Here is a 14,400-nt window from a genome sequence, read left to right as displayed (position 1 = left end):
TCTCCCTGCTCCAGCGAGTCCCATTTGCGCCCGTCTCTCCATCCCCCAGCGTGCTGTTTGCACCTGTCTCATCCTTCCCCAGTGCACCTGCGATCGCGCCCGTCTCTCCCCTATCCCCCAGTGCGCCAGGATGATGGGCACATGCCGTGGTAACGGGCACCTGCTGGGATGACAGGCACGATCTCAGTTGTGCTGGGGGAGGGGATGGGAGATGGCCGCGCTTGTGCTCAGGAAGGGGTGAGGAGATGACCGTGAACTCTGTTGTTGTCACTTTGCTTCACATTTTTCTGATTTAAAAAATGGTTACAGAACAGATTAACCTTATTTACATTGAATCTTATGGGGAAATTTAACTTGGCTCACAACCAATTTGGGTCACGACCAGAGTCCTGGAACGGATTAAGTTTGTGAGCCAAGGTACCACTGTATCTGTTTACAAGCTGTAGTAAGCATTTTTCCAAAGACATCCAAGCCAAATCAGGCTGTTTTCCAAATCTTGCTTTCTGAAACTTCGAGTTAATATAAACCACTACTGAAAAATTGTTACCAAATTACAAAATACATCTCAGCCAGCAAAATACTATAGTCCCCCAAAACGGATTATTATGGCTTGGGCCAAAGATTCTCTCAGGATGCTTCCCACACTTAACATTTAGATTTTAAATGTTCTAAAATTTTCTAAATTTTTAAAAATGTAGCAGGTGCTTTAACATAGTTCTATTTGCAATATTACAGCACAGTGGTTACTATAGCAGTGATTAAGAGGCAAAGACAAACTACAGACATCATAAGGACAAACGAATATGAGCCTTTGGCCTATGCAACTTTCCATGTACTCGTTTCATGTTTTAGATTGTGCAGGGCAAGCTACAGTTTCTGGTGGGATAGTCTTGCTTAAGAAGATTCTGTGAACAGATTATGGTTTGATGAAGCCCCATTTTCTTGTTTTTAGACAAAACCAAAAATTGTGATTTGTTGGTAGATTGCTATTAAAAGGTTTTCCCCTCCTGCATAAAGGAGGAAGGAGAACATGTGTCCAAAGTCCATACTTGTTCATTGTTCTAACAAACCATTGCTTGCTATATCTGAAGTGGCCATTATAAAAAGGTTACCTGATCGAAAAGCTGTTTTCCCGTTGTGTTGGGCTGGATTGCAAACTCCAGTTCTGCATCCATTGTAGTAACTCTCACATTAATCTGCTCAGAACAAAAATGCAAAATTTAAATCTAGAGTTTTCATATTTCAATCAGAATTTCAATAAAATTATTATTGACATTATTTCCCATACATTTTCTGCAACAAAACATAAAGAGAAACAATCAAATTAAAATGTGTTTTCCTGGAGGGAGGTGTTGTTATGTGCTGTCAAGTGGCCTCAGACTTACAGAGATCCTATCTATGATAGCCCCGCTCAGCTCTTCTGAGTTCAAGGCTGTGGCTACTTTTACAGAGAGTTTTACATTCATTGACAGTTAATTGCTAGCACACAGCAATTAAATCATATTACCATCTGGAAAATTGTTTTTTTCAAGTTCACTCTAAGGGGATCCTTAAATCTTCTGCATTTGCAATATAATACCTTCTATACTTATGGAAATGTGCTTATACTGTTTTTTGTTTGTTTTTTTGTGGGAAGGGGACAGTAGAAGGTAATGACAGCTGTATATATTACATTGGATTATTTCTGAAAATGCAAGGAATTATCAAGCTACTGAAAAACTGTAGGGCATGCACATCAGAAGCCACATGCCAGCAATGGGCAGGGCTCCACCCAAAAGTGGCATTACTTGTTTGATGCCTGTTTGATGACTGCTTGAGTGCTGGGCCTTGGTGGGGAAGAGGACAGGCTCACAGCAGTTGCAATTGATCAGCTTAGAGGTGTAGCAGCCAGTTTCTTTCAGTGTTTTTATTGTTTTGATCATACCCAGTTTAATTATATTTCTGGGTAACTTTGGGGAGCAAAGGAATGTTCCATCATTGTGGTCACAGGTAGGGTGAGGTATTGCATTGGAAGATAAACAAGCCAGCTGAGCAGAAGAGGGGCTAGATATCTTAAAGCTATCCCCTCCTTTGGTTCTTTCTCCAACCAGATGATTTCTGGCAGTCTTACTAGCTTGCCTCCGGGTCTGGTGCTGAATGGCAGGTTGGTGAAAGTAAGTCTACTTTCATTTATGACTTGACTTGCATCATTAAGACCTGGGTGAGTGAACTGGAAGTGATTACTCTCTCACAACTGTGCCCCCTTGCGGTACTCAGAACAGCATACTCAAGGGCCAGGAAGGGAGAGTGGCTGTGGTCTATGGGAATACGATCTTCCTCTCTATACTTCCCGTACACTTGCTTGTGCTGGGAGCTCAAGACAAATTAGGGATTCTGTCAGTGTACCACTCACCCCACTGCCCATCAGATTTCCTGTCTGAGCTGATGGAGGTGGTCTCAGACCTGTTGTTGAGAACCCCTAGCATGATGGTTCTAAAGGATCTTAACTCTGAGACTGCTTTACCTGGTGTAGCTCAGAACTTCAGGTCTGCCATGACAACCACAGGCCTGTTTCAACACGCTACTGACCCAACACATGTAAAAGGACATACTTTTGATCTGGTTTTCTCAAGTGGGCAGGAGGCTACTGATCTGGAAGTGGGAGAATTATCATCAACTCCCTCATCATTGTCAGATCACTCCCTACTAAGGTTTAGACTTTTGGCTTCCCTTCACCTCTCCAAGGGTAGAGGACCTTTTAAAATAGTCCACCCGCAGAGGCTAATGAATCCTGATGGTTTCCAGAGGGCTCTGGGGGAGTTTCCAGCTGGTATGGCTGGCGTTCCTGTTGAAGCCAAGGTCGCTCTGTGGAATACAGAGGTGGCTCAGGCAGTTGACATTGTCACACCCAAGCATCCTCTTCCTTTCAGAAGAGTCCAGTCAGCTCCATAGTACACAAGTGAGTTGAGGGCAATGAAGCAAGAAGGGAGACAGCTAGTGTGCAGGTAGAGGAAAACTTGGGCTGAGTCTGATCAAACATGAGTGTGGTGATAAGGGTGGCAAAGAGGCAGCTATTTTCCACCAGCAATGCATCTCTTCAGAGTGGTTTGTGGCCCACTGGTCTCTAGGCCAGAGAAAGACATTGTGGAGCCCTCAGTAGCATGCTGTGATGAATTTACATAGCATTTGAAGATAAAGCTGCTTGGATTTGTCATGAACTGGACTCCGCAATTAATGCAGTTCCACCAACAGAGGCATGTAGAGCACCATCTGATCCCATTTTATTGGATGAGCTTTAGTTATTGAGGCCTGAGGATGAGAACAAGATGCTTGGTCAACTCTGACCCATGATATGTGTGCTCAACCCTTGTCTGTCATGCCTTATTACAAGAATTAAGGAAAGGATTTGTACTTGGCTCCAGGAGGCTGTAAACCCCCTTTTGATAGAGGGAATGGTGCCAGCCTCTTTACAAGAGCTTGTAAACTCCTGAAGAAGTCTAACCTGGACCCAGAGGATGTTAACAATTATAGGCCCAGTGGCCAACATTCTCTTCCTGGGCAAGATGCTTAAGCAGATGGAGTCTGAACAGCTCCAGGCCCTCTTGAATGAAAAAGATTATCTACATTCATTTCAATCAGGCTTCAGACCTGGTTTTGGAATGAAAACTACCTTGCCCACCCTTAGCTTTTGCCAGACTAAGACTCTGTTGATTCTCCTGGAACTTTTGGAAGTTTTCAATACCATCAACCATGCTATCCTTCTGGATAGGCTGGTTGGACTAGGAGGAGGAGACACCACATTGCAGAGGTTCTGTTTCTCCTTAATTGGCTGATTCCAGGAGCTGGTGCTGGAGGATTATTGTTCAGAGTCATATCAGTTATGCCATGGGGTACCACAGGGTTCATTTTAATACCCTGTGTTATTTAACATCTACATGAAACCACAGGGGGCAGTTATCTGGAGGTATGCTGAGGTACCATCAACATGCAGATCACACTCAGTTCTCTCACTCTTTTTCATCAAACCCAGGTGAGGCAGTGGCTGTTCTCAATCAGTGTCAGAGCATCATAATGGATTGGATGAGAACCAACAAACTGTGACTCAATCCAGACAAGACAGAGGGTGGTTCATGGGTGTTTTATCCATTTAGTTGAGTGATATTCAGTTAGATCTGGATGCAGTTGCAGTCCCCCTAAAGGACAAGTTTCATAGTTTGGGGGACGGTCCTGGATTCAGAACTGTCACTTGAGTCACAAATAGACTCGGTGGCATGGAGCCTCTTTTATCAACTTAGGCTGATATATCAACTATGACTCTACCTGGATAGAGCCTAGCTATACTAATCCACGCTCTGGTAACCTCTCGTTTGAATTACTGCAATGCACTGTACATGGGTCTGCCATTAAAAATGGTCTGGAGATTTAAACTGATCCAAAACAGGGTACCAAGGTTCTTATTTGTTTGTTTGTTTAGAGCATTTGTATGCCGTCCCATCGCATAGCCTCGGCGAAATGATTGTTAATGGGGAAATGATTATGAGAACACATTACACCAGTCCTCTTCTAGTTATAGTAGCTACCAGTTGAAGTTTTAGCCCAATTCAATGTGCTAGTATTAACATTCAAAGCCCTAAATGACTTGGGACCAAGTTATCTGAAGGAATGCTTTGTCCCATATGTACCTACCCGAACCCTATCTTTGGTGGTTCTTCTCTGGAAGCCCCCTCCAAAGGAAGTAAAGAGGGTATCTATAAGGAGAAGGGCCTTTTTGGCTGTGGCATCCCAGCTATGAAATGAGCTTCCCAAAGAGGTGCACCTGGTGCCTACTCTGTATTCTTTTTGGTGTCAGATGAAAACAGTTTTATTTCCCCAATCTTTTAACAATAAACTTTTTAACTTTAATTTTAATGTTGCATTTTATCCTGTACCTCTGTGCTGATCTGGTTGCAATTGCCATAGTTTTATTGCCTTGTGTTAATTTTTTTCTCTCTTGTTTGTGTGTTTCAAACTTTTGTTAACTTCCCAGAGAGGCTCTGCTATTGGGCAGTATAAAAATGAAATAAATAAAAGTGGGCAGGGTCAATTCACTACTGGCACATGACCACAAACTGACTATCAAAACCATATTAACTCATATTATCTTTCCCCGCTATAGTCAAGCTTATTAAAAGCTTCAATTGGCAGCAATTGAGGTTTTGTAAAATACTGGTTTTGGGGGAGAAATTGTAGAGTTTGTAGAGTACTGCTGCCCTGCCCAAAACTAGAAGTGGTCACTTCCAAATATTTTTATTTTCTGTTTACTGTTTGATGAAACTTATATTAGTTTTTTATATTTACTATTAAGTGCATTGAGGCCTTAGCAATATACATACCCTACATATTATAATAGCTGTGTTCTGTTGCTCTGTAAAATGTTAAACTAGTGTGACCAGACACATAACTCTTCAGAAACCATTATGCAGAAACTTAGTTCCTTTTAGATATCTGCTTGGAAAATAAAAAGGCTTCAATCAATTTGATAACAGATAATCTTGAAACCTAAAACATTAGAAGTCAGGTCCTGCATGGAGGCTCCCATGCAACCTCCTTGAATGCCATTCTTTTGGTACATAAAACCAAATAAAGCCTTTTCTCAAAATTCAACTTAATGGTTACACAACCTTTGATATGATGTAGTTTTGTATAAACAGTGGCATACTTTTACTCTGAGCTTGTAAAATAATAAGTCTATTCAAAATATATTTTACATTCATTATGTTCAAAATTCAATTTCAGATGTTAGCACCACTACTCCAATTCATACTATACACAGGTTTTAATGCTTAGAAGAACTTAAAGTTGCAGACAATACACCTAGCTCCCACACTGAGTAACTTGCTTAAATCTCTACAGTAGAAATGACAACCAAGAAAGTATCTGAGAAAGGATGCTTTTGTTTTATAGATACACAGAAAAAGGGTGTTTCATACATAAAGGGATAGGAAAACACCAGAAAAATGCATTTTTTCATGCATTTTAGTTTTAGTTTCCATACATTTTAGTTAGTTATTTTTTCATTAGGCAAATGAACGCTCTATTGCAGTAGGAAGAATTGAATTGAAAAAGTAAATGCTCTTTCACCGAGATTCAAAATTATACTTGTAAGCAACTTCACCCTGATTCTATAGTTAGCTTGCCTCAGAGGATCCTAAGAATGGTGGCCTGCTTTGCAGGAGCAGAGGTCAAAGAAGTTCACCTCAAAGAGATCATCTGTGTTGTACAAGAAGGGTCAAGGTTCTGCCCCTGTTGTAAATAAGATAGTTTCTTCTCTAATGACTCAGCAGGGTACATGCATGTACTGTACTTACCCTGTGCATTTGACCTATCTTCTACTGGCAATGTGTCTTTAACATGGTTCTGGGGAGTTATCACTGAAGGCAATCTACTTGGCTAACAGCTGCAGGAAGAGCAGTCTACTAATTTAGTACACTAGCATATACAGTGGTACCTTGGCTCATGAGTTTAATCCATTCCAGGACTCTGGACGTGACCCAAATTGACCGTGAGTCAAGTTAAATCTCCCCATAAAGTTCAATGTAAATAAGGTTAATCCGTTCTGTAACTATTTTTTTTTTAAATCAGAAAAATGTGAAGCAAAGTGACAAAGAACAACAAAGATCCACAGCCATCTCCCCTCTCCCCCAGCATGACCGCGATCATGCCTGTCATCCCTGCACACGCCCGTCATCCCAGCGCACTGGGAGAGGGGGGAGAGACTGGTGCAAACGCGGGCATGCTGGGGGAGGGGGGAGACGGGCGCGAACGTGGGTGCACGGTGGGGAGAGATGGGCGCGAACATGGACACACTGGGGGGGGGCGGGTGCAATCATGCTGGGGGGGGAGATGGCCGAGATTGCGGTTGTGCTCCTACAGGAAAGACGGGCGTGATCTCAGCCATCTCCCCCCTGTCCCCAGCACGTTCATGGCCATCTCCCCACTTGGGGGGGTGGGGGGATGGCCTCGATCACAGTCGCCACCCAATGTGGAGTTTGCGACCTGAGTCAATTTTTTAAATGAAATTTTTGTTCGCGACCCGATTTGGTCATGAACTGAGGCTTTCGTGAGCCGAGGTACCACTATAAGTTGATCAACATTCCTATCAGAACTAATTGCAATAGTTAGAAAGGATGCAATTACTTTGTTAGGTCTAACAGGAGTCTAGGAAATGCAAAATGGCCTGTTGCCTCCACAGTACACATCAGTGATGATGCCAAGATCGAAAGAGACCTGCTAGATGGGAATACTCAGGAATTTCCCTCATTTTCTCCTAACAATAACATTTACCATAACAGATTCTCAAGCTGAAGTGCCTAGGCTTTCAAAAGCTGCTGGGGTAGTGGCACAGCAGAGACTAGACATTGTGGTATAGGTCCAGAACCATGCAGTTCAGAATTGTCCCTAAGCAACCCCCACAGACAAGCAGCAAGAATAGGAGGGAAATGTATATTTAACAATAAAGAAAAGCCCTGTTTCAGGCAGTCCAGGCTGCAGATGCATATTGAAAGTGTGAACCAATCAGCTCATTGCCTTCGGGACTGCACAACCATTGAAGGCAGAACATCAATGAGAAACCTGTTTGCACTCTACTGCAGGTAACATATTGGCCAGACTATCCAAAGTGCAGGTCTCCTTTATAGACCTTAACTGGCCACTATTGCTATATATACTTGGAGATTGTTTAACTCCCCATGCTCAGCCACCACAGCCATACTCACCTGCTCCCACTATTGGTAAGGGGGCAGGGAAGAAGGAGAGAAAAGACTGGGGAAGAAGAAAAACAAACAATTTTCTTTTCATGCCTTTTTCTCTCAAACATTGTACAACAGTTGTTGGGTGACCTAGAGCTCTGACAACATTTGTAAAATGTTAAAAAGAAAGGGAAAGAACTGGTTTATTCCCTTCCTGCTGGGAGAGTGGGGACAACTGACCAGGATATTGGTGGAAGGAGAAGGAAAATAGCAGGCAGCAAAGGGTATCTTGCCCAGCCACCAACGCTGGAAGTTATACTGTATTAAGGGATGCACTAAGAAGTCCTGCTAAGGACCTCAGTCAAGTGTTTAAGCCACTCCCTTGAAAAACACTCGATAATATGGCAACAACTGCAATTAGTGCAGGCAAAAAAATATCAGTCTTCATCTTATTAAACTGCTCAAACTGGAAAAGACTATCTCAAAAGCTTTTCTTACAGACCATCAATATTGCAGCATTCACTATATTATTCCTACTCAACTGTGACAGGTATATTTTCTCTTTCAAAGAAACCTATATAACAGGATTCATAATCTGGGGGTGCTCCTAGATCCTGAGTTGTTCCTAGAGTCACAGGTGGATTTTGTGAATAGGAGCACCTTTTATCAGCTCAGGCTGATTTACTAACTGTGACCCTATACAGATAGGCAGAGCCTAGCAGCAGCGATTCAACCCCCTGGAAACATCTGGTAACACTTTGGTAACCTTTTGTTTAGACAATTGTAACACACTCTACAATAGAGAATGTTCAAAGGGGGGCTGCCTTAGAAAATGGTCAGGAGAATTACAATTGGTTCAAAACAGAGCAGCAAGGCTGCTGACAGGGACTGGCTGCATGAACACACCACACCAGTCTTCTAAGTCTGGGCTCAATTCAAAGTGGTAACATTAACATTTAAAGCCCCAAACAGTTTGTTGTTGTTCAGTAAAACAGTCATGACCAATTCTTCGCGATCCCATGGACCATAACACGCCAGGCCCTCGTGTCTTCCACTGTTTCCCAGAGTTCACTGCATCAGTGACACTATCTAACCAACTTATCCTCAGCCATCCCCTTCTCTTTTTGCCTTCAATCTTTCCCAGCTTCCAAAGTTTTTGAGCTTCAGCATCTGTCCTCCCAAGAAACAGCCAGGGCTGATTTCCTTTAGGATTGACTGATTTGATCTCTTTGCAGTCCAAGGGACTCTCAGGAGTCTTCTCCAACACCACAATTCAAAGGTGTCAGTTCTTTGGCACTCAGCCTTCCTTAGGTTCCAGCTCTCAAGGCCATACATTACTACTGGGAAAGCCATAGCTTTGACTATATGCATCTCTGTTGGCTAGGTGATGTCTCTGCTTTTTAGTTATGCTGTCTAGATTTGCCATAGCTTTCCTCCAAAGAAGCAGGTGTCTTTTAATTTCATGGCTGCAGTCACTGTCTGCAGTGATCCTGGAGCCCAAGAAAATAAAATCTGTCACTACTTCCATTTCTTCCCCTTCTATTTGCCATTTTTTTTAATGTTGAGTTTCAAGCCTAAATGGTTTGGGACCAGGTTATCTGAGGGAACACGTCCTTCTGTATGTGCCTACCTGAATCTGGAGATCATCAGAAGAGGCCTTTTACAAAGAGCACTCTCCAAAGGAAGCAAGGCAAGTGGCTACTAGGGAAAGGTCTTCTCACATGTGGTACCTCATCTGTGAAATCAGCTCCCAAAAGAGGTCCACCTGGCATCTACTGTATGTTCCTTTCAGCATCACACAAAAACCATTTTATTTTCCCAATATTTGAATAGTTAATTTTTATTTCCATTTTTTATATTTATACTGTTCCTCTAAGACTGATTGAGCCGCAGTGACTATAATAATATTGTTTTCGATCTATTATTGTATTTTGATTGTGTAAACCACCAAGGGAGTCTTTGAGCTGATGGGCAGTCTAAAAATATAATGAATTAATACATAAAATTGAGCAAGGATTTATACTCAAACTACAAATAATGCCTTACAGGAACAAAGGTAGCTGCCTTATACTGTGTCACACCATTGATCCATCTAGTCCAGTACCATCAACACCGATTAGTGGTGACTTTTCAACCCTACCTGATGCTCCAGATCATGTGCACTAAAAACATGTGCTCCACCACTGATTTAAAGTCATTATAAAGTAGATGACACAAAAAGGATAACAATGCAAGCAAAATTAACATTGAAGAAGGACCTCAGTGGAAAAATTTACATTACAGAAACAAAACAATTATTTTTCTCAAAAATGAGAACACTGTGTGCTATATTTATCACAGGCTAGAATTTTGAAAACTAGACAATTCACTGTATGTTTCATTTAAATAACAAAAATGATCACAATATTTTGCCTTTGGGGAGAATAATAATACATCTAGCTTCACAACTACATTTAATTGCTGGTTTGCATTAAGTACAATGCTTTTTTTACATAAATACTCCTCTAATAGGAATAAGAAAGGTTTTTAGAAATAAATGTCTTGCTAATGCCAAAAAAGAGCTTTTAATTATTGTCGATTATCCAATTAATGTGTAATAATTGAAGAGGAGATGAATTCATTTGTGTCTGCATTCTGCAACATGTGTTATCTTCTGCTTTTATGTATTGTTAAGAATCAGAGCTGGTTCACTATGAGATCACTCCCAAAGATTAGACCAATAGGATATTTGGATTTCAAACAATGCTTTGAATTCCTACAGAACGGTTATTTATTCAGCAGCATGGGTCTTTTTTTAACTGAAGTGCTCAGGCAAATTAGAGCCAATTGAAAGATCCCTTCATTACAAATGCGCACACAAGAAACAAAACGGATCTTGAACATAATGCTTCCTGGCATGTAATCAGGTTAAGAGAACCAAAACCGATGTGAAGAAATAATCCAACATCACATATAGACAGCATGCAGCTACATATTAAGGGGACAAAGAATTAACTGTTCCATATGAACTGTTTGATCCACTGAAGTCTACAGATAATATATTCCTGACAAACTTTATATTTAATAATTCTTGGATATGAACAAGACACTTGAACCGTACCCATCTTGGAATACCCAGCTGAATAGACTCAGGGAATGGTGAATGCATCTTCGCACTAAGGGATGGTGCTCACTAACCTTGACGGAGGCAGTGATATGTCAATTCCTGAAAAAACCTGTCCCTAAATCAAGAGGTTTCTAACAACTCTAACAAAATCATGGATACACTCTTTTTGGACACAGTGCTTAAGAGAGCTGTGGCTTGCAGTTATTTTTGAAGGACACCAATTATATCTACCCTTTTTGCTATGGATACAGGCTTTGTTTTATCTTTGAGTTTCTTAATAAATAACTATTGATGATGATGGTGGTGATAGATGACTTCCTGTGGAAGAAATTCAGAGGGAACATTACTGTTGATCCTTCTTAATCTCTTGGCAGGTTTGGATGCTGTTGATCATTCTTTTGCATTGATTCCATGAGCTGAGGAAACTGTTTTCCAGTGCCTCCATTCCTACTTAGAAGAACATTTCCAGAGCATTAGGAAATTCTGACTTGGCACCCTGGCGATTATACTGTACAGTGCCACAAGGTACCTTCTTGTTGCCAATGCTATGTGAAGGTGTGACCTATGTGGAGGGTCATTAAGAGATTTGAGGTGGGGTATCATCCTAGGTCTATTTTTTCTGTTGTTTCCAAATCAGAAGAACTAGTACGTGGGACTCAGTGATGGAATGAACAAGTATTAACAAAATAAGTCTGAATCATAACAATACAGGGACTCTATGGATTGGTGGCTCCCACATACAAAAATGGGGGCGTATGCTGTTTCCACATGGGACTGCACTCCTTCATACAGAATAGATCTGTAATTTGAGAATACTCCTGGATTTATCATTTTCATCAGAAATCTAAGTAACTTCTGTGACAATAAGCATTTTTCACCAATTCCAACTATACCCTTTTCTGCACAGGGATAACTAGGCCACTGTGATCCATCCATTGGTAACTTCACATTTAGATGGTAACTTCACATTTAGATTACTGTAGTGTGCTTTATTTAGGGTTAAACTTACATTTGGTTCAGAAGGTGATGCAGCAGCCAGGATACTGAACAGGACACCTGGCTGAAGATATATTAACATGGATGTTGAAGCAGGTCTACAGCTACTTATTAGCTACCAACCTAAGATTGACATCTTGCTGTTGACATATGAAGGTCTGTATAAATTGGGGCCAGTTAACTGGCAAACAGCCTTTCCTGACTTGTGTAATCACTGAGATCATAAGAAGCTTTACTAGAAGCACCACAACCTACAACACCCTCCCACATGATATTTTGGAAGGTACTTTAAGTATCTATCAAACACTCATATCTCTACCCAAGCTTTTCCTAATTGTCTCTGTTGCCCAGTAAGTCTGTTTATTAACTATTGTGCTTTTAACTTGGGCTTAAAATATTTTAAACGCTATAACGCTGCCCGCTGCTCCACCGCCCGCTGCTGCCTGCTGCTGCCCTGCTGCAGAGGCCAGGACCACCGGCCCAGGACCCTGCTCCGGCCTGCTTCCCCCGGCGCATGTGAGAGATGCGCTGGGAAGGGGTGGGGCATGGGGAGGGGCCCTGCGGGCAACAAAGCACCAGCGGCGGCTGAAGGGTGATGGCCGAAGGGCGGTCGCCATTTGGGGGGCCGAGCAGGGGGCTGGGCTGGCCAGGGGCTCTGGTCATGGTTTTATTTATTTGTGGGCTAGTGCTGGTCTAGATGGAGGACAGTAAGATGTTTTAATGGTTTTAATTGTTGGTTTTAGATTGTTTTTAATTGGTGCATCTCATGCTTTATTATGATCTTATTATGATCTTTATTATTATCTCATGCTTTATTATCTCATGCCTGGGGAGCGTGGGGCTGCCACCATCGGGGTGGTGATGGGCAATGGGTGTTATGGCGTTGGGGGTCTAACGGGTCAGCATAGAAGAAGGAGGGACAGATGGTTAACACCTGTCCCTCTTTCTGGTTATTCCCCCAGCCGGCGGGTTCCAGGTAGACTTGTCAACTGCCCTCCAGGCCTGTCGGTGCTGCTGCTTAATGCCAGGTCGGTCCAAAATAAGGCAACACTCATCCATGATTTGATCATGGATGAGAGGGCCAACCTGATGTGCATCACAGAGACCTGGGCGGGTGAGCGGGGGGGATGTTTCCCTCTCACAATTGTGCCCGCCCAGGTACCTGGTCCAGCACCGACTGTGCCTGGAGGGGAGGGGGGGGTCGCTCTGGTTTATCGAGCTTCTATTTCCCTTGTGGGGCTTCCTGTCCTCTCGAGACTGGGGCTGGAGTGCCTCCACTTGGTGTTGGGCGACCGAGACAGATTGGGGATTCTGTTGGTGTACCATGCACCCTTCTGCCCAACAGACTCCCTGCCTGAGCTGACGGAGATCGTCTCGGACCTGGTGTTGAAGACTCCCAGGATGTTGGTCCTGGGGGACTTCAATCTCCATGCCGAGATAGTTCTAACCGGGACAGCTCAGGACTTCATGGCCTCCATGGAGACCATGGGGCTGTCTCAACACGTCATTGGCCTGACCCATGAATGTGGACACACTCTGGACCTGGTTTTCTCAACGGGGCAGGAAGAGGGTGATCTAAGGGTGAGAAATTTAAGCTTGACGCCCTTGTCATGGTCAGATCACTTCCTCATAAGGTTTGAGCTCTAGAGCGGCCTTTCCCTCTGCAAGGGTGCGGACCTGATTGTATTGGTCCGCCCCCGGAGCCGGATGGATCCGGATGGATTCCTGGAAGCTCTGGGGGATTTTTCGGTTGACAAGGCTGGTGATCCTGTCGATGCCCTGGTTGAACTGTGGAATGAGGAGATGACCAGGGCTATCGACACGATCGCTCCCAAGCATCCTTTCCCACCTGGCAGAGCCCGTTCATCTCCTTGGTATACGCCTGAATTACGGGCGATGAAGCAGGTTGGGAGATGTCTAGAGTGTAGATGGAGGAGATCACGGGGTGATTCTGACCGAACACACTTAAGAGCCCACTATCGGGCCTATGCTGTGGCGGTGAGGATGGCGAAGAAGAAATTCTTCTCTGTTTCCATTGCCTCCTCAAAATGCCGTCCAGCGGAGCTTTTTCGGGTGGTGCAGGGGCTGATATATCCGGGCCCAAAGAAAGATCTTGTGCCACCCTCAAAGGCCAGCTGTGATGACTTTGCCAAGCATTTCAGGGAGAAAATCGCTCAGATTTGCCATGCGCTTGACTCTGCTATTGAATCAGATTCTACTGGGGAGACGCCATCGATGCTGTTGAGTCCACAATTAATGGATGAATTTCAGTTGTTGCGGCCTGATGATGTGGACAAGGTGCTTGGACAAGTACGTCCTACCACTTGCTTACTAGACCCATGCCCATCTTGGCTACTTAAGAAAGCCAAGGACGGGATTGGGACCTGGATCCTGGAGGTGGTCAATGCCTCTTTAAGAGATGGCCGGGTACCTGCCCCTTTAAAGGAGACGGTAGTCCGGCCAGTCCTAAAGAAGTATTCCCTGGATCCAGAGGTGGCCGCCAATTATAGACCGGTGGCCAACATCCCGTTCCTGGGCAAGGTGCTAGAGTGGGTGGTGGCGGGACAACTCCAAGCACTCTTGGATGAAGCT

The 14,400-nt window shown here is 43.4% G+C and overlaps 1 protein-coding gene across 1 annotated transcript in view; it reads right to left on the bottom strand.

Annotated features, from left to right (window-relative positions):
• The window catches only part of RDX (radixin), a 61,922-nt gene that overhangs the window by 34,496 nt on the left and 13,026 nt on the right, over positions 1-14,400 (bottom strand). The window contains exon 3 of the mRNA XM_044441954.1: positions 1,113-1,196. Within this exon, the coding sequence (XP_044297889.1) occupies positions 1,113-1,196 (84 nt within the window). The remainder of the gene's footprint in view (positions 1-1,112; positions 1,197-14,400) is intronic.

This window comes from Varanus komodoensis, unplaced genomic scaffold (assembly GCF_004798865.1).
Source record: "Varanus komodoensis strain SLA01 unplaced genomic scaffold, ASM479886v1 scaffold4, whole genome shotgun sequence".
NCBI classification, from domain to species: Eukaryota; Metazoa; Chordata; class Lepidosauria; order Squamata; family Varanidae; genus Varanus; species Varanus komodoensis.
Note: the sequence above shows the minus strand (reverse complement) of the source record. Positions and strands in the feature narration are given on the sequence as shown.